Genomic DNA, 25,750 nt, shown 5'->3' on the forward strand with positions numbered 1-25,750 from the left:
TAACTGACCACGTCCTCCGCCTCCACAAGGTAGCCATACAGGCTACTGGATGAGCCATGGGCCTCATGGTTCTTCAGGAGCGAGCACGCTGGCTCGGGCTCACCAACCTGACGACCAAGGAAAAAGAGGAACTCCTCGACACCCCTGTCGTCCCTCACGGTCTCTTCGGTGCGGCTGTTACATCCATGCAGAAGAGATGTGAGGAGAAAAAGAGAGATGATGAGGCTCTGAAACTCTGCCTGCCGAGGATGGCCCAGCACGCCACCCCAGTAGCACCGCGCCAGTCATTCGCGCAGGCAGCGTCTCGCCCGGTACCCGCTTTCAGGATTCCCAAAGTGCCTAAGACGCAGGCAGCCCCCCAGGCTGCCGGGGCCCCTAAGAAGCCATGGACTCGGAAGCAGTCTCCCCAGGCCAGACCTCAAGCGGTCCCTCCTCCTCCCCCCGCTGCCGCGATCGTGAGGAGGAAGAAGCGGCCGGCCTGACAGCCTCTCCTCTAGGCGGGAGCGAACCCAGTTTCCCCCCTTCAAGGGCCGCCCTGCCGCCTCCCTGCTCCGTTCCAGAGCGAGTTCAACACACAGAGTGCTTAACTCGGGCCGGCGTTCCTGTCACCGGACCCGCCAGAGGGAAAGAGAGCCAAAGTTCGCAGTGTTGTTTCACAGGCACTTCTCTCATGCATTCTGTATTAAAAAAGCCCCGACACGCGCATCCAGGCAGTTTGCCGAGGGCGCTGTCGAGTGTTGCAAAACGCATGAAAAACTCAAACATGCTGAAAAACAGAGCACCGTCTGCCATAACGCAGCCCGTGGAGACTCGCGTTTCCACGGCTGTGATGATGCAGATGAGCCCGTCACCTCACTCGCCTGTGACAGAGGTGACGGGACACCGAAATGGCGTATGTTTCGCGCTGCGACCACAAGGGGGCGCCAAAACGCCACATTCGGTGGAGTGGCCAGTGAGCGCTCTGTCTCTCCACATGAAGAGCTGGGCCACCTGCACTCAGTCAGCATGGGTGCTGAGGACATTGGAAAAGGGCTACAGGCTGCAATTCAGTGTCGCTCCACCACATTTCAAAGAAATCGTTTACTCTCGTGCTCTGCGCGAGTCAGCCAGTTTTCTCCTGGAGGAAATTTCCACCTTGAGAGACAAAGGAGCTATAAGAGTTGTCCCTCCCGAGGAAATGCACAGCGGATTTTATTCAAGGTATTTCCTTGTGCCAAAGAAAGGGGGGAGGGGGATCAGAGCCATTCTGGATCTCCGTGCCCTGAACCGGCATTTGAGGACATACAAGTTCAGGATGTTGACACACGCCTCGCTGCTACGGTTTGTACGAGCGGGCGACTGGTTCACATCAATCGACCTGAGGGATGCTTATTTCCACATCCCCATATATCCCCCACACCGAAAGTATCTGAGATTTGCTTTCCAGGGGATAGCATACGAGTTTGTAGTCCTGCCTTTTGGTCTCTCACTGAGCCCAAGGGTGTTTGTGAAATGTACCGAGGCAGCAGTGGCCCCGCTCAGGAAAAAGGGCATTCGGGTGGCAACATACATCGACGATTGGCTGGTGGCAGCCCCAACCCGCCAGGGAGCGACTTGTCACACAAATGCTCTCATACACCATCTGGAGAGTTTGGGTTTCCAGATAAACGTGGAAAAGAGCACATTGACACCAACTCAATGCATTACTTTCATAGGGCTCAGCCTAGACTCCCTTCGGGTGAGGGCTTTTCTGTCCCCGGAGAGAACAGCGGCCATACAGTCATCCCTAGCACTGTTTCGCAGAGGCAACACAGTGACCCTCAAACAGTGCCAGAGGCTGCTCGGTCTGATGGCTTCTTCTCTAGTGGCGATAACACTGGGACTCAAGCCAACTGGGAAGCCAACTCAATGCATTACTTTCATAGGGCTCAGCCTAACACTGGGACGCCTGCACATGAGAGGCTTTCAGCGCTGGGTGGGCTCACGGGGACTGGACCCTCACCGAGAAGGCCACCGTTGTGTGAGAGTCTCTGCAGACTGTTCACTCGCTCTCCGCGAGTGGAAGAGGCCAGGTTTCTTGTCTCAGGGCGTTGCCATGGGGGCAGTTTCAGCCAGGAAGGTGATTTCCACAGATGCCTCTCTTTCGGGCTGGGGGGCCACCCACGAGGGCAGAACAGTGAATGGGGAATGGGGAATGGGGCCCATGCGCTCCACCCACATAAACTGTCTGGAACTGCTGGCGGTTCACCTGTCGCTAAAACACTTTCTCCCTTGGCTGAGAGGTCATCATGTTTTAGCATCGGACAATTCCACTGTTGTGGCTTACATCAACAGACGGGGGTCTGGGGTCCCCCAAGTTACACACACTGGCACACAGACTGATAGTCTGGAGCAGTGTCCACCTGCTGTCACTGAGAGCAACTCACGTGCCATGGATCTTGAACTTTGGAGCAGATCTTCTCTCCAGGGGCAACCCGCTGTATGGGGACTGGAAGCTTCACCCAGAGGTGGTGAAGCAGATCTGGCTGCGATTCGGTCAGGCGACCGTGGACGTTTATGCATCCAGGGAGAATGCTCAGTGTCCCCTGTTTTACTCGCTGCACGATCAGAGAGCTCCACTCGGGGTGGATGCTCTAGCTCACGAGTGACCGAGAACCCTCCTCTATGCTTTTCCCCCAGTGGCCCTCATTTCTCCAACTCTGGCCAGAGTGAGGGAGAGAAGTCACTATATGATTCTGATAGACCCGCACTGGCCAGGGAAGCACTGGCTGGCGGAGATTTTTCAGCAGCTGTGTGGCCCACCTTGGCCGTTACCACTACGCAGAGACCTCCTGTCTCAGGCACAGGGGGAAATATTCCACCCCCACCCAGAGAGGCTAGCTCTATGGGCTTGGCCCGTGAATGGTTTAACCTGAACACGGTGGGGCTCCCTCATAGTGTTATCGACACTATTCAGTGTTCTAGAGCATTGTCTACTAGGACGCTATATGAGCACAAGTGGCATGTGTTTGAAAGCTGGTGCTTAGAATGACAGGCCATCCCTTTTCAGTGCTCTGTGGCTGTGATTCTGTCGTTTCTTCAGGCCCTGATTGATAAGGGTAAAGCCTTCTCCACCATCAAGGTGTATTTGGCAGCAATTTCAGCCTGCCATATTGGTTTTGAGGGAAAGACTGTTGGCCAGCATCCCTTAATATGCCGTTTCATGAAGGGTGCACGGCGTAAATTGCCTACGTCTAGGCCGTTGGCTCCATCGTGGGACCTTCCCACAGTATTGGCTGTGCTCTCCTGTTGCCCATTTGAACCCCTGGAACAGGTTGAGTTAAAATTTCTGTCCTTGAAGACGGCTTTATTAATTGCTTTAGCTTCTGCTAAACGTGTGGGAGAGATCCACGCTCTCTCAGTGCGTCGGTCATGCATTCAGTTCTCCTCGGATAATACGAGGGTCAGTATGCGGCTCAACCCTGCCTTTGTCCCGAAGGTTGTTGGCACATGTTCCCCTATAGAACTGCCGGCCTTTTGCCCACCGCCTTTCTCCTCAGAGGAGCAACAGCGGCTGCATACCTTGTGTCCAGTCCGTGCTCTGCGCATTTACATGGACCGAACCCAGAGTGTCAGACAAAGTGACCAGCTGTTCGTGTCCTGGGCTAAGCCACATATGGGAAAGCCTGTGTCTAAACAGCGCCTCTCCCATTGGATAGTAGGAGCAATTGCCCTGGCCTATACTAGCAGGGGCCTTCAGCCCCCTGCTGGCTTACGTGCCCATTCCACTAGAGGTCTGGCAACCTCATGGGCTCTCTTTAGGGGTGTTTCTATTCAGGAGGTGTGTGCAGCTGCATGCTGGACCTCACCTCATACATTTGCTAGGTTTTACAGGTTAGATGTGACAGCGCCTAACCTAGCACATTCAGTCCTCAGTGCAGGTTCTTCCCAGGTGGGGCCTCTCCCCTGTGAAGTGCTGTTGAGGACAGTTGTCTTCTTAACAGGCATGTCTGGCAATCCAGTATTTCTCCCATAGTGAGACACGAAACGAATGCTATGAAAGAGAACTTAAGGTTATGTATATAACCCCGGTTCTCTGAGTAGCATGAGTGAGTGTCTCACCAGACCGCCCTCCTTGCTATGGAAGCGAGGAAGAGGTGGGCTTGTTTTGAATGACATCTGACGCTATGTCAGCCTATTATATAGGGAGGCACTGGCCTCTCCTGACATGGGCGTCACCTAGCCAGCCTGTAAGGGCTGGCGTAATGGTATTTGAGCTTCTGATGAGGTCATGCAGGAGGTGTTCCCATAGTGAGACACTCACTCATGCTACTCAGAGAACCGGGGTTATATACATAACCTTAAGTTCACTAAACATAGATGTTTACATTTTTCATTTATTTTTTATATTGCAAACATTTGCACTGTTATCAGTATTTGCACACTATTTTATATAATTTTTTGACAATCTTTAAAGTCATTATTCAATACATTGTTATTGTTAAATAAATATCGTCACATAATCGAGATCTCAATTTCAGTGAAAATAATCGTGATTATCATTTTTGCCATAATCGAGCAGCCCTACTGGACACCACCCTAAATGCAGAGTTGTTCATATGCAAAACAAGGGAGACTCCTATTTGGTGTGCTATCTCAGGTGCTGCAGAGAGTCTGGTCCTAAATTCAACACTTTAAAAACAGACTTGATTAAAAATAGCACCTCAGTAAGATTTGAATATTTTGAGCAAGAATAATTGGCAAAGCGTGCCTTCTTTTTAGAACTGAAACTTGGCGTGTATGAGCCAGGGTTAAGTCTTTGGGCAGTGCGGTGACAGGAAGTCCTTGCAGACTTGGGTTATACGTCATAGAAGCTATAGACTAAGTTTATTTGTATTCTGTTAGCAGTGTGTCCCCCTGTTGCCAGCTGCCCTAGAAATTTTCAGTGACAGTGAAAGGAAGCTGTCAATGCACCAACTCTTTGGAGGTTTTATACCTTTTCAGAGCCTACCATAAAAGTCATAAGAGTTTCTGGGGAGTAATAATTGTATACACAAGGTCCTGGAGAGGGCATGGGCCAGCAGATAGTTTGAAAAGTCCTGGTCTCTGTATTTAGCCCCACATGAATCAGACTTTTCTGCCTCTCAGCTCTTTTTGTGTAGAATGAGTCTACTGAGACGATTTTTTCCCTCTTTGTTGCCAGATTGAGGCCGAGTGTCAAGAGGGCTGTTTAGGTGTGTGTATTTGGCTCTGTGTATGAGGGTTATATCGTGGGGGCAGTGCTTGTGCATCCTCTGCTCAAGTTTGTGTGTGTGAGTTATCAAGGGAGCTCTCCAAGCTTGAATAAGCCTTTTGTCTACCTTGGCTGCTCTCTACTCTGAGCCGGGTGTCCTCCAGGATGCTGTCTGTCTGCTCTGTTTGAATCACTGATAAAGGCTCATCTCTCCCTCAGCACCCTGTCACTTCATCCCCTGTTTCACTCTTTCAATCATTTCCCTGTCATCTGCAGCTGTTCTCTCCAGATGTTTTTGCTTTATTTCAGTTTTTATGCTCTTGCAAAACTCTCTTCCCTTTGTCATCTTGTTATCTCCTCATTCGCTCTGTTTTCCATCCTTCATCCCTGACACTGTCTTCCCGTCCCCTTTTCCCTCCCTTCTGCTTTTCCTCTGCCCTCCTTCCTGTTAATCTTCCTCTTTCCCCCTGGTGTCATGAACACCCCACAATGTCTTTTGCTCTCTTCGACCCCCTCTGCACTTAGTCTACTGTGATGGAGACATCAAGTCTTTCTGATGATAACATTAAGGAAGAAGCTGGGACAGAAATCAGATTAACATTCTATAAAACTGCACCATGTTGTAAAGTCAGAGAATGATTTTTGACTAATAGTTGATTTTGATATTAGGCTTAGAAATAAAACAACATTGCACACAAAGGAACCCAGAGCAACACTGATTAAACATAAGTGTTAGGACAGGCTTCTATAAGGAGGCAGAAAGTGGATTAGTCACATCCGGGCAATTCTTAATCCATTAAATAAGATTGGCATTGGTTTTGATATCAATCTGGCAGATTTTGATGTCTATCAGAAATCCTTTTAGAAACTTACTTAGAATGAAGGGCTGATATTAACAGTAAACGCTGAACTATGGTGTTGTGTGTTGCAGCCATCATTGAGAACATGGCAGAGTTCAGACCAGGCATGTGCACAGAGGCTGCCCAGCAGGGACTCATGCAGTGGCTGCTCAAGAGAATCAAGGTAAGAACGGAAATATTGTTTTAAGTTGCCCCAAGAAGGGTACGTGATTGGTTTGTCAGGTTGTTAGCAGGATTTGATTCATTTTTTTACATTTTTTCCACCAGAAGGCCAACTTAGAAATTTGTAATGGTGGAATCAATCTGGATTAATACATTTCTTTTTAATGATTATTTGTTGCTGCAAGATATTGAGCCTTTACAAATACATATCACATTAAATGTCATCATCATGTTCTTGAGCAAATATCAAAAACTAATCCAGAGTTTTCAGCATCCTTCTCGATTTTTAGACCCAAGGTAAAACAAAATATTTTGAGGATAACTTATGTCGTGACTTCTGTGTTATGGAGTTTATTTACCAGTATTTTGATGTTGAGTTAGCATTTGCCTTTAGTTCCCTTCACTTTAAGACCTTCACGTAGTGTTAAGCTATCTTGCTCCTAAAGGTGTTTGAATTAATTCTCATAGAAATTGCGGTATGAAAAGAAAAATAAAAAGAACGCTTAGACACTGCTAGCATAATGGACAGGTTTTTGACGGGGCTCCCACACAAACGCAAAGCAGGAGATGAAGCATCGCCAAATATGTTTCCAAACCAACTTCATTCCAAGCCAAATACTAGAAAATATGGTGAAGCATGTCTTCCCTTTGGCTTCACCTGCACAAGTGCCGAGGCAGGTCTCTGCGACAGAATTAGTTTTCCTTGCGTCTGGAGCACGCGCTGGGCTCTCCAAATCACGGACAAACAGTATCCCACATTCTTGATTTTTAGTTCACAAACACTTGTTGTAATAACTAACTACTCCTGACATTTCGGAGATGTTAGCTCTTTATACAGTAAAGTTACAGTGGGATACAAATAATATCAGGCTGATGCTGCCACGATTTGTTCCCCCGGTTCAAATCACGGACAAACAGTATCCCACAGTTGTTTATGTTTTGAATCCATTTTTCACAGAGAGGCATTTTTTTGAAAAATGTATTGATAGCAATGTTGAATATTATTACACTGGAAAAAAAATAGTAAAATAATTACTACATGTAAAATAATCACACGTGACGCCTCTGCCTTTGTAAATGGAGCGACAGTAGGTGCGTGTGTAAATGTAAGCGTATAAAAACCGAAGATAATCAGATTAACAGTATTTTGTCTCTATCTGCCATTCTGCAATTCATCTCATGTAAACAATAACGTGGCGCACAGCGTGACGTGAAAAAAGGCACATACCTTTGACGTTGCGTGACAAACTCTGCATTCCTCATCCACACGAAAAGCAAAAAACTGCGTTTTTAAAAAACAAATCTCCGTTTTCGGTGATTCAAAACGGCGTTTACGTGTGGACGAAAGGTCCAAATGCATAGAAACAGCTGCGTTTTCAAAAATACCCCTTTAAGTGTGGACGTAGAGTAAAAGAGTTTGGAGATTATTTTATTACTACCCGTAATTTATTGAAGATTACTTGTATTTGCTTAATTGTTTACTAAATGTTTGAGGTGTGAAATAAACCGCAATGGAGCAAAATATGGGTGTGTGTGGTTGGAGGTTTGTGCAGAGGGGAGGGGGGTTAGGTGGTCGGGGGGCGCGAACATTTTTCTTGTAAAACAAAGGGGGGACCCAGCAAAAAAAGTTTGGGAACCACTGATCTACATTATGATCTACGTTACTTTAGCTCTCTGATTTCTTCTTCAAGGTCAGATAAGGTCAAACCATAAAATGCCTTTAATCTTTAAAACTGTGCTTAAAGTCCTACTGACATTGTTTAGATTAGCAACATTTAGGAAATGATACTGGTATAGAGCGACTGTAAATATCACATCATAGTTGGCAAATATCAAGTCATGTTTTACCTCTGATGATACTTTTAGATTTCACATCTGCCATTCTTTCAAGTTGTCCTCAAAATATGTCATATCTTTAAAGAGTGTGTTGTCAAGAGAAAGAGAATGAGCTCCAGAGTTAGTTAGAAATGTACTGTAGGAAAATATTATATAATAAGATGAAGTTATTCATGTCCAGTTATTTACAAATCAATGCCTGTTATCGTTACCTACTCCTACAAAATGTTTGTGTAAAGCTAACATGTGTCATGCTACCCTTTTTACTACAAACTTCTTAAAGTACGTTTAAAAAGAACAAAGAAAACAAAATGAATATATACGAAATGTAATGCAAATACTGCCCAGAGAGTGAGCTGCCTTGGTGGAGGTTTGTGTTCTCTGAGTGTTTTTGTTGTTGTTGCTGTTGTTAATTTTTTGTATTTGGAGTTTCTGTAAACCAGACAATACAAGCAAGAATTTCAGTTTAAAGAAAGAAAGAAACAAGTTTGTTGTAAAATATGTTTTGATTTCCAAATTCACATAAAAACCACAAGCCTCCACCCGAAAATTAAGCACAGCTTCTCAAGATGAGTAGTAATTAGATTTTGGTCTCTTTCCCTCTCCCTCTAAGGCAAAGATGCCTTTTGATGCTAACAAGCTTTACTGCAGTGAAATCCTGGCCATCTTGCTGCAGAACAATGACAGTAAGTGTGTCTCACTAAATGGTTTGTGGATTCCAAATGATATTAGTTTATCTTTCATATTTTTGCCAACCTATTTCCATTCTTTTCATTCCTTTTTTCTGCGCGTTTAGGCTTAGTCATGGTCTGTCGCAGCCTTATCTTATTGTGCCCTTTCCGTGCTCCCTTTTCCCTCCCTACATATTTTTCCTCAGTGTTACCTTTTCTTTTCTCTCCCTTTCTTTTGCCTTCCACCACTTTATGACTTCATGTTACCTTTTAATGTTTCCCGTTCTCATTGTGCATTTGCCATCTTTCCCGCTAACACTAAAAACCCAGTAGAGCCTCACATAGCCACAGAACTATCTGGTCCTTAAACAAGTAATCGTTAATGGTACAAGTTACATTGACATTCAGCTGGAGTTGTCTCATTTTAAGCTCACCACCCTTCTCATTCACTCGCGCTGCCTCCATCCTATTCCACTTACCTTTCGAACACAAAATATAATGTAAATCTAAAAAAAATGTTCTTTTACAAAAGAACATTTTTCTTTCTTTCGAGAAATGCTGCCAGAAAGGATGTACCTTATTTGAAGTAAGAGTACAGCAAATCATACAGCTGCTAAGAAAATGCCAGTTTGTAAAGAGCTTTGATGTGCTAATTTTAATGTTGAATTGGATTTAAAACTGGACTCTGAAAGAGTGCATTTTAAAATTCAGCATCCCATCCCAGTCCATAAATAGCATGAAAATTGATCATGTTCTCCAGCTCATTCAGCTGTTTATTGTAAAGCGAGCAAAGAAAGGTAAAGGGGGAAAAAGTCATAGCACATAATATTATTAGTGTTGTGTGTGCCACTTTCTAATGTCAATTTATAGGACGTGTGAGTGTGTGTCAGTTGGGTCTGCTGAGAAGCAGAGGTGTGTTGTGTAATGCTCAGGTCTACATGGAATAACTTGTGAGGATGTGTATTTGTCAATGCCCTCATTTTTCCTCATTTGCTGACTCTCTGGAGGTCCCTCGTAGCAGTTGTGTTCCTCAGTATTTATCCCTCTGAAGCACTTCTGTTCTCTCTCTCTCTCTCTCCCCCCCCCCCCCCATTTCTCTTGTTTTCCTCTTTCTCTGTCCACTTAAGCATTCTTTTTCCTGCTTTCTGTCCTCCCCGCTGCTCACTAAATGTCTTTTTTTGCCACCATCTCGACATAATCTCCCTGCTGTCTTTTCCTTTTTATTTTTCTCCTTCACAGATACCAGAGAACTACTGGGTGAGATGGATGGCATTGATGTGCTACTGCAGCAACTATCTGTAAGATTTTTGCTTTTTTTTCCCCTTCTATTTTTAGTTTCTTCTGTTCACTACCCTTCATATTTTCCCAACAGCCCTTTGAGAGGCATACACAGGTGAAGCTTTAGTATTTCTCTAATATGAGCTTCTCCAGATCTGTGGTAAATTGTTACAAATTTAAAAAATAATTAAAAAAAAGAAAGAAATGTGCATACTATGTATCCTTTCAAAATGCTTCCTTTGTTCTCCCGCCTGCCTTCTCCAGGTGTTCAAGCGTCACAACCCGTCCACAGCTGAAGAGCAGGAGATGATGGAGAACCTGTTTGACTCTCTGTGTTCCTGCCTCATGCTGCCCTCCAATCGTGACCGCTTCCTCAGAGGTGAAGGGCTTCAGCTGATGAATCTCATGCTGAGGTGAGGTGGTGTAAGATGTAGAAGTGGAACATTCCCTGATGGCTTCATGCTGTAGATGCTCAGTTTTCACCTGGTTGAGAGCCACCCAAAATGTGTGCATCTCACATTAATACACTTTTTTTTCTTATGATACTCAGCTACTAGGGGTGCAACGATACACAAAATTCACGGTTCGGTTCGGTTCGATACTTTGGTGTCACGGTTCGATATTTTTTCGATACAAAAAAAAATGTTCATGCTTTTTTAATTTGTCATTTATTAAAATTATAAATATATATTTTTAACTCAAAGTACAGGTTTTTAAATTAATGTTGCTGACCACAACAAAGTAATAAAAAAAAACAAACAATCTATCTGATCGAGAAATCACTCATCTTAGGAAAAGAGAGTTTGTTACAGAGAAATGGCTTTTTCCAAAATAAAAGCTATACTATACGCTTCTTCTGGGGTATACTCTCAGTAGCATATTAAACATATCAGGTCCCCATAAGGAGACTCATGTGCTAACGGCTGTCTAAATGACTCAGATAGAGATGGACCGATCCGATATTACGTATCGGTATCGGTCCGATACTGACCCCAAATTACTGGATCGGATATCGGCGAGAAATAAAAAATGTAATCCGATCCATAAATATCAAAAAAAGCACCTCACAAAACTTGCGACAAGGCGTAACTCGTCTCATAACCGTAGCACGTTGCAGCAGTATGCGTCACGTGATAGAGCCGCTGTGTGTATTTGTAGCCTTGCTAGCAAACCAGCATTTCATCTCCGAGGAAGTTTTCCCAGAGAGAAGTAAAGCAAGTGTGTAAGTTCATCTCTGAATGTTTGTAAAGCATTCCCATGTTAAGCTTAACAACAGATATATGGAGCGACTGCCTCTCTCTCTCTCTCTCTCTCCTGCTGCTACTTCAATCGTGAAACAGATCAATGATCAGCTGATCGGCTTTTCTGTCGCGAGTCCGTCTCTCTTCTTAGTTTTTGGCCCACTTCTCACCAGAAAGAGGAAACCAGCGGCTGAACAACAGCAGCACTATTAAGCTTGATAAGCTGTTGTTAGAATTTATTTAATATTATTTTCTACACCAGGATCTTTTTCTACGTAGCTGACGGCTGGTAACTGTGCAGGGGCGGATCTAGCAAAGTGTAGCCAGGGGGGCCAATAGGGCATGAACAGGCAAAAGGGGGCACAAAGACATACTTTTCTTTCTTATTCTCATTTAAAATGTCTAGCTTTTAATAAATAATTATCTGAATCTTACACCCAAAGTTTTAATCTGATGTAAAATATATAGAAGTCCATTACTGTATATAGTAACTGTTAAGTCTAATATACCCTAGTAAGCTATAGTACTTTTTCCTTTGGGAAGATACCATCTGTGCAGTCTGCAGTTCTGTTGAAGAAAGATGTTGAATCTATTTAATTATTCTTGAAAAATAATTTATTTCTGTGCATTTTCCCCCCTGCATCAAATTAAATTTGATTACATCAATTAAGCATCATGAGGTGGAGGGTGGTTTGTTTGCTTTTTGCTGGGGAGTTTGCAACCCTATTAGTTAGGTTGCTTAATATTTGTGCTAAGTACTCTTTAAAATACCAGAATAGGGAGGATGGAGCAGGTTTAAGTTTATTAGATTGATCAGTGTTGCTGAACTATGAAATATAGTGCAGTGTATTTTTTTACATACAGGTATAACAGAATAGCTTTAGTTATTTATTTAAACTTGAGTATAAACTTATACAAAATGCAGCAAGATATTAAAAAAACGTTTTATTGATTAAAAAACACACTATATCGGATTCATATCGGTATCGGCAGATATCCAAATTTATGATATCGGCATCGGTATCGGACATAAAAAAGTGGTATCGTGCCATCTCTAGACTCAGATAAAGCTTGTAGCATGCCTGCTTGTTGTTTTTGTCTGCTTCCACTTGTCTTTGCACTAGGATGATGTCGGAGTAAATGTGCAGTCATATTCGTTGTGTTCCCACTAGTGCTGTCAGCGTTAATCTCGTTGAAATGACGTTAACGCCACAACACGGCAAATCTCCGTTAACAAGCTACCGCGGATTGCCCCGTGCGTGGGGCTGGACGGCCAACACGTTAACGAGCTAACTGCGCTAACGCACTAGTTCCCACCAATGTAATTGAGCATTGTGTGGCACATCCAACATACTGTTTTACTTTTGTCCATGACGCGCTTACGTTCAGGGTCATACGTCACATGAAAACCAAAATCGTTCCAAACGGCACATCTGAATGAGGGTGGGGGAGGTTCAATTTGCCATGTTGCAAGGAGAGCTTAACTTCTGTCTCGCTAGCTTGCCCTGCGCTCAGTGAATCTGCGTTCGACTACTCCGCCTAGGCTGCACTGTCGAGTGCAGATCCACTGAGCGCTCAACACAGAGAGCATCGTCAGAAGGAAAGTTGATAAAATTAATTAAAAATTTTGTATTGTTTGATACATATGCGTACCGAACCGAAAGCACTGTATCGAATGGTTCAATATCGATACGAGTATTGTTGCACCCCTATCAGCTACATATTGCACGCTAAAGCCAAGTGTAATTTAGGTTCAGTCTTGTTAACCCTCTACAGAAATCAGCTTTCACTCTCCTGCTGTTGCAGATGTCGACTACGATGATTTACTTCCCAGTTTCTCTTCAAATTGAGTGCTTGGTGGTGGGCCTCTTTGACAGTTCATTCATGTTATCTGTTGCTGTTCACAGCATCTGCCCAGTTAGTGTTTTTGTTTGGCAAGGTAGTGCTATCATTTACTGCCGTGATAATAACTACTGCTTACAAAACATTTTTAATCTTACGGTGGAAACTGTGATGTTTCAGGAACTTGATATTGCCATACTAGTAGAGCAGGATGATATGGCCAAAAATATTTATCACGATTTGAAAATTTGAGATAACGATATAACTGATGATATAATTGACACTAGACAAAATACTTTACAACTCCACAACTTTATTAGTGCAAAAAAAACAAAAACCATCAATGTATTTTCACTTAAACAAGCAGCTGTTTTTTATGTGCATTAAAGTTATATAAACATTTAACACTTCAAATGCAAATTCCTAGCTCAATAAGTCGCTGTCTTATTGTTGCTCTAGTGTGACTGAGGCATAAAGCAGAGTCATCAGTCCTTTGCAGTTGAAACAGGGCACTCATTTTAATAATTAAACTGGTTTAGTGCTCTGCCATAAAAATTGATATATGGGTAAATTACTGCAAATGCAGTAATTGCTACATGAGAACTAATTAAATGTGAATAGATAAAACTTGGTGACGCTACTTGCCATATACCTGGCCACAGTTTAGTTTCGTCTGGATCATAGATATCGTACATGAACATGTTTGTTGCAATATTGAGTACCAATGAACAGTATCACTTCCACAAATCCAGAAATAGAACTTGGTGTATGAACTTTGTTCTCAGTGTAGTAACATACAGAAGTACTATAAGTGAAACTTTAAATGACTTCTTTATTGATATAAAAATAAACATTAAACGTCTTGATATAGAATGGGGCCGTTCTGGCACAGCTTTCCTTAAACGCCTCTATGCCTGCCGTTTCTGCCAGTCCAATCAATCAACAGCTGGTGGACTGCAGCACTGCAGAGATGTGACCTTAAAGACTCATAAAGACGCATTACACGCCTTTATGAAACCTTCACAGCTTCTGCATTATTGTGCTAATAATCACATCACTGGTCACGCAGATTTAATGCTTCGATCAATATCTCATTATTGGAATGCAGAACCCTTTTTCTGGTAAATCATCTACGAGGGGAAAGGAGAGAGAGTCAGAAAAGGAGGTGGTGGAGTAATTACAACAACATATGACGGAGCAGAATATATAACTCTGGGAATGTTGTAAATGTCTTCTTTAGAAAGAAACAAGTTCTGTAATTTTTCACTTATGAGCACTTCATTGTGCAAGGATGACCTTTTATTTGACACTAAATTCGTACAGAGAAAACTTCCATTTTATCATATTAAATAATCCTGCTGCAGCCCTCAGTCTTCATGTATTCATTACCTCCCTAACAATGTGTCAACAATGTTCCCTGTGCTGTGTGTGTGTGCAATTGCGCACTGCGGTCTCTGCACACAGAAAATCTGCGTTGCGTACAAAAAAAAAAATCGAACCTGAATTGAAATTAAAATTAATACTTTAACAATTCTGTTTTGCAGTGTTAGTCAGTGAGTGACTGGCTGCTCCCGTATGGGATTAGAACAATGCCACCTTATCCCATAGTCCAGCCAATAATGCGATTCACATTTGTATATACGCAGCTAATCAACGTCGTTGAAAGGCTATGACAGCGTCCTTATGTGCCGACTCCGGTGTTTTAGCTAGCAAAGCGGCGTGGCTGATGTGGAGTGAAGCCACATTAATGACAACGTGTACAACCATTGCAGATGTGAGCAGGACAGACGGAACAATTGACGGAAAAAGTGTGGACTTTATACCAGTTTTTAAATTGTGTTGATCGGCCACGTAAAACCAGAGTTACGATAAAAATATATGCAATGTTTGGTTTTCTTCCTGAATGCTATCGTTGTTTATAAAACTGTGTTTTATAAGGAAAACGCTCGAAAGCACTCTCTGCCTGTGAGCAAAAACAAAACCAAAAAAACCCCAGCCTTTCCTATTGGTGGAAAAATGTACCATGTCGACCAATCAAAAAATAATATGGTAATATGGCATTTAGTTGTTTAGGAATGGGGGAAGTTTTAGGAGTGACGACGGTGTTTTGAGATGTGAGAGATTTGCGACATTTAACGCAAATCTTGTGTAGTTAGTGTGTAGTGTAGTCAATAGTTTTGTTGTGTGCGTCAGAACAATGAGGCGACTACTGAATGTTACAGGTGTTACAACAGTGATACATCTCCTGTTGTCAGGCCTGCAGGTATCAGGCTTGTGATGTTCTCCTTTATCTCATAGTGGACAGAAATTATTTTTTGGAGTGGCACAAATAATTTGTGTGGCATCAAATTTGATGCAGAACAGCTGATTGTTCTGTAAATAGTTTGAAATGTTTATTTTAAAAAAACGCCTTGGCTGCATTTTTAGGTAAACAGCTGCAAAAAACTTTGTTGTTTGCATAACTCAGTTACTATTTTGAAGAAGTAACTACATAATTAATTGCCCAACATTGGTCATTATATACTGTATTTTGCAGACAGAGTTACAGGACTCTCTCCCAGACCACAGACTCATAATACAAGTCAGAGCTTTAGAAATAAAAAAAAAAATGTTTTCAAAATTGGAGTTCAACCTATTTTTAACTGTGTAGGTCATGAACAAGTTTTTTGGGTTTTTTTTCATTGTAAGTGGGCTAAAGCACTTAATTAAAAGTAGTCTAACATAAATGTAAATGCTGTAATTTGATTATTTTAATAAACCATGTAACTTGGATGGCTTCGATGCTGGCGTGACCACAGTGCACATGTCTGCTGTTGCTCACAGTCGTCCAAGGGACCGCTCAGGGAGTTTGTGTTTGCTTAGACACATGAAAAATTAGAGGGAACATTGCATGTCAATAACATAGTCAAGCTATTAGCCTGCATTGGATATGTACCTCTCAAATATCACATTTATGTTCTTTTGTTCATTCATTCATATCTATAGACAGACAGACAGATAGATATAGAGACACACACACATCTGCAGCAGAGGGATGATGGAAGCATTTGTCTCATCTGCTCCTTACTAATGGTGAACACATTGCTGTTCAATGCTTCAATAATTGTAACTTAACTTCACTAACTTTTTCATTGTCTTGACCAGAGGTTCCCAAAGTGTGAGGCCCTCACCCTAGGGGGGAGGGAGTTTTATTCCAAAACTTCAAGTAGTGGGCAGTTTCTCCCATTCTACTTTTTTGGATGGATGGGGCACGTTGGAGCATAGTCATTTTTAAATCTCTCCAGAGAGGTTTAATAGGGTTCAAATCTGGGATCTAATTAGGTCACTCAAGGACATTCAGAATGTCCCCTTTGTTATCATGGCTGTGTGCTTAGGTTAGTTGGAAGATTAACCAGAGTGCTCTGGAGAAGGTTATTACCAAGGATGTTTCTGTGTTTTTCCCTTGAACATGACTCGTCTTGCAGTTCCTGTTGCCAGAAAAGATCCCCACAGCGTGATGCTGCCTCCACCATACTTCACTGTAGGGATGCTGTTGACCAGGTGATGAGTGGTGCCTGGTTTCCTCCAGGCATGACGCTTGGCATTGAGGCCAGTGAGTTTAGTCTTTGTTTCATCAGACCAGTGAATTTTGTTTATCATGGTCAGCGTGTCCTTTATGCCTTTTGCTGAACTCCAGCAGGGCTGTCATATGCCTTATTTTGAAAAGTGATTAGTGGAGTGCTGCAGAAATGGTTGGCGTTCTGGAAGGTTTCCTCTGGAAGGCTTTTTTAGATTAGCCATCAGGCTTTGCACTAAGGTCCAGTATAATATGAACAAGGATAATTTTGAACTGTGAATCATAAAAAAAAGCTAGGTGTGGTTTAAAAGAGAGATGTAAATTAGAATAAAGATTCACTTTAAACACCGGATCACTTATATTTTCCTTATATTTATGGTAAACCGCCAACATGCCTAATAAAATAACCCCACATCATACAAAATGTAGTGTTTTTGATAACCAAGATAAACAGAATAATAAAAAAATGAAAAGCTGCTCTACTCACTGTGACGCTTCGATCAAAAGCTCAATTTCAGACCTCTTCAGCCTCATATAACATAAAAGATTTGAGACCTGGTGTCTTGATGAATTCCTGGCAGAGCAAAATATTTGTTAGACCCGCCACTGAAACAGTTTTATCAGAGCAGTTTTACAAACACACAGTACGACTTTTAAATGCGTCACCATTCATATAAGTTCTTATTAATGTAGTTCCCTGTCTTTTCCAGTGGGATGTAGCCATTTTCTGATCAATCCTCGTAACTGTCTTGCTCAGGTTAATAAACTCTTTTCCAGGTTCTTTGACTTTGTTCGGGTTTAGTTTAATCTAGAATCTGACTGAAATCAAAAACATACTGCTGCTGTCATGCTTGTATCCACTAGATACAACCCACAATCCATTTTTTATGTGACAGCAGAGTAGTTCATGACACCAGGACTTTGAGTTAAGTCAGCTGTCTGCTAGCTGAATTGGCTTCCCTTCAGAAGGTTCCCTTCTGAAAGTACACTGCATATCGCTCCCCCTTGCCCTTCACTGCCGTCCATCATATATAATGTGTCTGTCTGCAGAACCAGACACAACTGCCTGAAATATGTGTCCCTCCTGTGAGATAAACACTGTCATCTGTCATTGGTGGGAATGGAGGAAGTGACACTTTGATAGACAGCTACATTTCCTACAAGAAGTGTGTAGAGCGGACGGGGTTGATGCAAAGAGAAGAGAATAGCATATCCTCGTTATTACTACAATAAATTGATGATGAAAAACAGATGACAATTCATCTTGTCGTGTTTACTCGTTTTCTTTTATTAGTAAAAGCATATATGAGTTTTCATGCATTACATTGGGCCGACAGCCTTTAGTGATATACAACTTAATAAATGATGTGAGTGGAGAATATAGGCAACATTTCATTGTTGCTTGGCAAGCTTGCACGTTCCTGAACGTTTCAAATCTTTCATGCTTAATACTGTGAGTGTTGTTTTACAACTTGTACAAATCAGCTCTTTAAAACTGCACTTATTTGTTGTGAATCAAATATAAAGCAGCTGTGTGTTTGTAAGGTATGATTTTTAGTCTGTAAAATGCTATGAAATGCTAAGAGTTGTTTAGACTAAGCCCTGGCTTTGACGAGAGATACTCGAGGGATGTGACAGTCATATAGACCCTGAAAGATATTATTATATGTTTATGCACTTCTAAACTGTCAACAACACCTACAGCTACCATAAAGAAAGTTTGTTTTAACAGTGCTGCAAGGATTGTCAGGCAGCTGTTTGAGGAATTTTCTGAACCACTACAGAAGTTTAAAGTTGCCGCGCAAAAACGCCAAGTATTTGTCAGTAAATTCACAAACCTCACGCTGAGGAGAACAGCGAAAAAAGTATTCTTTTATTTTAGATCTGGATCACTTGTATGTTTTGTTTGCAGATAAGAGAACATTCCAAAAGCCAGAAGCAAATGCTGAAATCCCTTTTACATGGTGCTCGATAACAAAAGTGTTTGCACAAGTAATTCTTCATGCACTCCACTGTTTATTTTAAGTGCTTAAAATTTCCAGCAGCATAATTGTCAAATACCTTGTTTTTTTGTATCTGTTAATTCTAGTGATAATGTAAAGCTATGGTCCAATTTAATCCATGTTGTTTGACTCAGTCACTGCAGGAATAAATATATATTGTTTTTCTGTTAGAAATAAGAACATGCACCTCAAGGCTGAAATTTCATGTAGATATAAATGCATTAAAAAATGGCATGTCTGTTATCGGTGTCTCAATAGCGTTAGCTAGACTTTTCCAGGACAAAATAAAAAAGCCTGCATTTAAGATTTATTCAGTGTTTCTTCTCTATCCTGCAGAGAAAAGAAGATGTCCCGAACCAGTGCTCTGAAGGTCTTGGACCATGGAATGATTGGACCAGAGGGAACAGATAACTGCCATAAATTTGTGGACATCTTGGGGTTGCGAACAATCTTCCCGCTTTTCATGAAAACTCCTAAGAAGATGAGAAAAACTGGTGTTTCAGAGCGGGAGCATGAAGGTCAGTTACTAATTACAGCAGGTCAGCGAGGCTGTGTTCAGCTGTAATCTTGTTACCTTGTTTTGATCTCTTGGAGTAGAGTGAAACATTGGTTCAAGCAATGAAAAAGAAATTATTGCAACATTTCTAAACTGCGTAAAATCTAGGGGGACAAAATATTGATGGGATTGGACTGTTTTTGGTTTTATTTTCTCAGAGACATTATCAATACACTGGTGCCAAAGTATTGACTTTTCCACTTTGTGTCAGTACTTCATGACTCCTCGTGGTGGCACTTTTCAAATGTCTACAAAGCACAGTGTTTGAGAGCAGGGAAAAGGCAAAAACCTGAAGAGATGCATTAAATTGATCCAGCAATGTTAGTCGGATAAAACTTTTGCATTTTTTCTTCTTCTTTGAGTTAAACAGACATTGTGATGTGTTAAAGATAATTGTTTTGAATAATGTTGAACATCACAGAGTTGCTGTATTGCGATTCTAGGTTTTAAATGGGGACTGGGACTAAATGATAAAACACTGTAGCTTTAATGAACTCGGCTGCTCACAGAACTAAACAAACTGTGGTTCATTTTTAACTGTGACCAAACCAGAAAAGACATGTCCCTATTTAAACCTTTGTATGAGGGGCAGCAACTCTCTTTTTAAAGTTATGGTGACTCTTCAGAATCAGAATCAGAATACTTTATTAATCCCTAGGGAAATTATGTGGGTTACAGTTGCTCCAGTACAGTAGCATCAACAAAAACAAACTAGACTATTTATCAACACAATATGTTAAGATATGAGGAATAGCACAATATATACAAGTCACCAAGTAATAAATATTCAGTCAAGTCATTTGCAAGGCAGAAATGCATAAAACTTGTTGGTTCAGATTCATATTTAGGTGTAGAGCTACATAGCTTGTACTTATTTTGCATTACAATCTAAATTTGTTCAAGATCGTCTGCATGATGATCAAAAGTATTGGGGCTACTTTGCCTAACAGTCTTCATAATTTTGGTTGTTTGTCAAATTAAAAAAAAATAATAAATTTTGCTGACCATGCTATGCTAATTGAAGTGATTATAGTAATCAAGCCATGGTAACTTGTTTCTGCTCCTGTTTTCTAGTTTTCCGCAATGTCTAGTCACACTCATTTCCTGCAGGCGCACTCAGTCCTAATCTGCTCATGTATCATGGTTTGCTACCTCTTTGGCCTGTCAGTTTACACTATCAATCCAATCTTGATTGATTTTCCTGCCTGTGCTCTCGAACCTCTCTTGTGTCTGAGTGAGAGATAGGAAGCGCAAACGAGAGACGGCGAGAGAGACGTAGGTTCGTGTCATACACGACAAGTGAGTAAAAATGGAGCGGAGACTGAAGGAAGAGGAGTTAGACAGCTTGTCCATCTCTCTGCCCTTTGTTTGATTATCAACGACCGAGACGTAAAATCCTTCCTCTCCTTCTGTTCGTATTAATTAGGTTTCATATGTCAGCTGGGGCTTGCTTGCTCTGCAGAGAAGAACAAATTGTCTTCCATTGTGTCCCATTTTCACCCAGGGACTCAATAAATTAACCTTTGACCCACTTGAAGAGCAGGACCAAGATAATAAAGCCCCCCCTCAGTGTGTTGAAGCCTCTGGCAGGGCAGACATACTCTTAAAAGACTAATGTGGAAATCCATCCCCAAGGTTCTCCCAGCCCTTGAATTTTGACAAATGTGGTCTTCGTGGGTTTGTATTTGACAACATAAGCTGTGTTTGGAGATCAACAATGTGATATGCAATAATGATTAAAGAGGTCAAGATCAGAATCAGAAAATGATGTTTTTAGGCCAAATCAAACCATGCTCAGTTGGGCTGTTTTGTGGTCTTCAAGGGAAAAACTGGGGAATTACTACTGGTCCTTTTTATAGGCATCATTACATGACATTATTATTAATTTTTTTTAAAAAGCATAAATGCAGAACAGTTCCTACTGAAGGTGGAAGTAGGCAGGTGGAATTTATTACATATGTACTAAATGCATTTCTCTTAAATGTCAAGATTTTCAACTTCTCTTGTAAACTGCAAACTATAAAAATGTTCAAAAATATTACATTTTTGGATTTGGAGAGCTAAAATATTTTCCCTCCTATGGTATGTGAGGTCTTTTAATTAAATGGGTGGCTGTGTCTCTGGAGGTGTCGCAAGCCATCCACTAATGCGAACGTGAGTGGTTTGATCCCTGGCTCCTTCAGTTTTGAAAGCATCGCTTGGAGTGGTAGCTATAGAGTGCTTAAACACATACATCAAAGTGCTGTATTAAATGTGTGTATGAATCAGTGAATGTTGCTTCTAGTAAAGAACATTTCAAAGCTCAGCGTGGAAAAGCACTATAGAAGCACCAGTTAATCTAACTTAATCTTCCATGTTTTTATCCAAAGCTACAAAGAGGATGGTTCACTCGAACAAATTTCTACGTTTCTCTTAACAGTTCAAGATATCTATTAATAATAAAGAGGAAAAGGTTATACCAGCAAGACCAAAATACTGCACATATTTCCTGTCAGATATAAGCAACAGGCATACAATCAATTCAAAATTGTCTTTTAAGTGTTTTGTTTATTCTATTTTTTATGCAGCATTACATCAACTAGTACATACACACACACGTTTCAATAAAAGTGTGTGTGTGTGTGTGTGTGTGTGTGTGGCACACCAGTTGCTTTAGCTACCTTTTTACTTTACTTATATTTACTTTGTTGAACTTGTGGACAGCTGTTTGCCTCCACCACTGTGCATGAAGTAGACTAATTCTGATTTTGTGCATCTCTACTACTTTCTATTTTATTATTTTTATTTTATTTTATTTTCTTCAAATACAAACATAATCATTGGGGGGGAGGGGGACTCAAAATAACTTCATAGAATCAATATAGTGCTTCTAGTTTGATATTTGGCACATGATTACTGTTATTATTCTCTGTGGTTACAAATGGGACCTGCGTAACTTTCCCAATCACGTCTGTATTGATTCGTCAAACAGCAATAGATGTAATGAGTTGCCTGTCACAATATAAGAGTGAACCCTCCTTCTCCGTAAGACTTCTAATTGAATATGGTGTGACTCAAGTGGTTCTCTGGAATAACATAATAACAGTGTAGATTAATTAACTATCATGCGCTTCAAACAGAAGTAATTAGAAACTATGCACCTCTCTGTCCTATCCACAGTCCCCTTGGTTACATTCACTCTATTAGTCTCTCTATCATAAACCTTTTTGTGAAGACTGATCCCTATGAAATCCTTTTTGAAATTAGCACAGCTCAAATGACCAGGGATTGCCAGACCAAGTTGGCACACAGAATGGCATAATTAATAGAGAAATTGTAAGTGGCGAGAAAACACTGAAAAGACGCGAAAAAAAGAAAAACCCAAACAACAAATTACATTTCTGTGCTCATAAGTATTCTTGTCTCGACACCGCCATTCACCTTGTTTTAGGGTATCAGTTTATTGGTGTATGTACTCTGTCATTACCAGTGAAATGAGATTGTATGATGGAAATTGGTGGCAGCCGGTTGTTATATTTAGGTGGCTAATGATGTGAGCGAGTGCGGGAGGGAACAGAAGTAAACAACTAATTTACATGGTGAGGCACAATAGTCCTAGCTCTTTCTCCAGCTCCAACTCAGAAAAGTGTTTGTTTTTTTTGTGTGTGCACTTGTGTGCATGTGCGTGTTTGGTGGTGAGAGAGGGAACAGAGGCCTTTGTGCATGATACATTTTGAATGCCACGCAAACACCTTCCAGTGCTGCGAACGGCCGTATCGCGACCCTTATTTTCTAATGACTGCACTACTATAGGTAATGAGTGAGACATGCTGCCAGAAAGAGACCAGAAGCACCATCATGTTTTATGGCTCTGCAGGTCTGCAAGATATACACGTTGTGGGTATAAAAGATGGAATAGACCATTTGATGGAAATGGCATCCCTTTATGAAAGCAACTCCACTCCTCCTCTTCGTCCTCAATAAGAGATTTCATTACAAAGAAGAAACATCAAACTCTATCATCTTATTACTTTATCACAAGCATCTCTTCTCTGATATTAACAAATGAGATTTTTTTTCCTTAAAGCATGAATGCATAGTAGAATATATGACATTAGATAAGTGACTATAATGGAAAAACTTGGTTATCTAGATATTAAGATGAAACTTGTATATTTCGGGAAAAAAGCCCAGAATCAAATAAAAATCTCCTTTATTCATCCTTCTCCCAGCACAGACGTTTTAGGCATAGATTGGTATCAGTAACATTTTACAAGTATGATTGCAAACTGTGTTGTCGTAGTCGTGCTGTGTTAATCCTATTATTAGTGTATTTCAGAGGGAGAGATATGCTGTTTGAGCCTTGTGTAAAGACATATCTAATTAACATCTTCTTTATATTTGGTCTTTCCTCTATAGGGGGATCATGTTTTATCTCTGTAAACTTTAATGAAATGTGCTGGGGTATATTAACTTGTACTGTATATAAATGGTTTATTTCAACAGACTGATCAAAAAGGGACTTGGACAACATTTAGGTGAAATGTATTACTTAGTAGTAGGGCTGGGCCATATTATACCATTCACGATAATACCGGTACAATGTTAGGCAATGATAATAAAATGAAATATCGCAATAGAATATGGGTAAAACGAGCATGCGCAGTGCCTTTGTTTTCATACACACATGGCCGAAAAAGCATGGCGGCAACGGAGAATGAGAAGGGAGAAAGCGGATCGTTGAGTCAGGATGAACCAGATTTGGTTTGTAAAAATGGTGCCACTTCAGTGATGTGGAACTGGTTTGGTGTTTGTCTGTCAGATACCCACTAAAGCACATTTCTTTTTGTAGAACATGCAAGCGGGCCGTCGTTATTGCCGTATTTGTTGGACTAAGGTGCTCGTAAATCTGGGAGTAATCTGTGTCCTAAACTCTGTCCTTTAAGGTCCCAAAGTCAAACAAACACTGCAGCATCACTGAGAGTTAAATACTGTCTAAATTCTTTCATCTTTAATAAAGTGATCTGCATTGCTACTTTACCAGGTTTAACTATGAAGTTTAACATCCAGGCATCCATGAAAACAGAATTTATTACATTTAACGGAGTTAGAAGTTAGCGGAAGTTAGCTCGCTATTTTCGCTAGTTACCTATGCATGATATAGCATGTTCTGACTGAGAGATTTGTGAAAAAATTCAAATGTACAACTCTGCTATCACTTCCAACATAAATGAAGACAGGAAACTAAACAGCAGTGACGTTTGTAGGGTTACTGAAGTTGGGCTAGGTGGTATATAATGATGTGCTACATGATCGCTAGCGACACAGCTATGTTAGCATAACATAAACAGTGAAGCTGGAGGATGAACGCTAACACTTTTCCACTCGATAAAAGTTAACGTGAGGGTTCCTGATGGTTAGAGACAAATGCAATCGCATGGCAGGATGCTGTAAACGGACCAAACTTCAGTCAGGAGAACAACTGAGACAATCCATCCACAATAATAATGGATTGGATTTATATAGCGCTTTTCAAGGCACCCAAAGCGCTTTACAATACCAATATTCATTCACTCTCGCATTCACACACTGGTGGAGGCAAGCTACTGTTGTAACCACAGCTGCCCTGGGGCAGACTGACAGAAGCGAGGCTGCCATATCGCGCCATCGGCCCCTCTGGCCAACACCAGTAGGCGGTAGGGTAAAGTGTCTTGCCCAAGGACATAACGACCAGGACAGAGAGCTTGGGGACCGAACCGGCGACCTTCCGGTTACTGATGCGCTTCCCAACCCCCTGATCCACGGTCGCCCCAATAGAAGGTTAGTGATTAATATACTGCAACAACATGGGAATAGAGCAGCTGTGATAGAATACAGCATTAATGAATCAATGGTACAGAAGTGGAGGAAGCAAGAAAAATTAGTTGAATAAAGTTTGATTTATCTGACTGCTTTGTTCTGCTTAATGTGCCTTATAATCCGGTGCACCTTATGGTCCGAAAAATACGTATTTGACTTTTTTATTTGGCACACTGCAGTTTAATGTTGCAAAAAACTTCTTTTTTAACTTCAGTGGATATTATACATGGTTATGCTCAGGATATGTCAGCCCATTTCTACTGGAAATGCCTTTTGGTTAAACTTTCAGCAAGGAATTTACATTTGCACTGCTAAATTTTTATATCGCTTTAATGCATATAAAAAACAGCTGCTTGTTTAAGTGAAAATAAATGGATGGGGTTTTTTTTTGTGCTGGTAAAGTTGTGGAGTTGTATTTTGTCTCGCATCAATTATATCGTCAGTTATATCATTATCGCAAATTTTCAAATATATATCGTGATAAATATTTTTGGCCATATCGCTCTGCTGTACTTAGTAGTAGTAGCAAGTAATAAACGTTTCCAATGCATGGGTTGTTTGGTGCAACAAGGTGGAACAAATATATAATATAATAATAATATACCGTACAAAAAGCTTTTTTTTGTTTTGTTTGCAAGACCTATTGTAGTGTTTAGAAAATGATTGCTCTGCGGTCATATACTGTCTGTCAGAAATGGATTAATAGAATGGGTTAA

At 41.2% G+C, this 25,750-nt stretch overlaps 2 protein-coding genes across 3 annotated transcripts in view; both read left to right on the top strand.

Annotated features, from left to right (window-relative positions):
* The window catches only part of ctnnbl1 (catenin, beta like 1), a 74,304-nt gene that overhangs the window by 11,420 nt on the left and 37,134 nt on the right, over window positions 1-25,750 (top strand). For both annotated transcript variants that reach the window (XM_085145292.1, XM_085145291.1), the window contains exons 7-11: window positions 6,123-6,214; window positions 8,663-8,735; window positions 9,960-10,018; window positions 10,263-10,411; window positions 18,977-19,158. In XM_085145292.1, coding sequence (XP_085001418.1) covers window positions 6,123-6,214; window positions 8,663-8,735; window positions 9,960-10,018; window positions 10,263-10,411; window positions 18,977-19,158 — 555 coding nt within the window. The remainder of the gene's footprint in view (window positions 1-6,122; window positions 6,215-8,662; window positions 8,736-9,959; window positions 10,019-10,262; window positions 10,412-18,976; window positions 19,159-25,750) is intronic.
* LOC146494970 (uncharacterized) lies at window positions 386-3,339 on the top strand. Its single transcript, XM_085145290.1, has one exon. It carries the CDS (start codon window positions 386-388, stop codon window positions 3,008-3,010), a length of 2,625 nt encoding a protein of 874 aa, XP_085001416.1. The 3' UTR covers window positions 3,011-3,339.

This window comes from Neolamprologus multifasciatus, chromosome 20, assembly GCF_963576455.1.
Source record: "Neolamprologus multifasciatus chromosome 20, fNeoMul1.2, whole genome shotgun sequence".
Lineage (NCBI taxonomy): Eukaryota > Metazoa > Chordata > Actinopteri > Cichliformes > Cichlidae > Neolamprologus > Neolamprologus multifasciatus.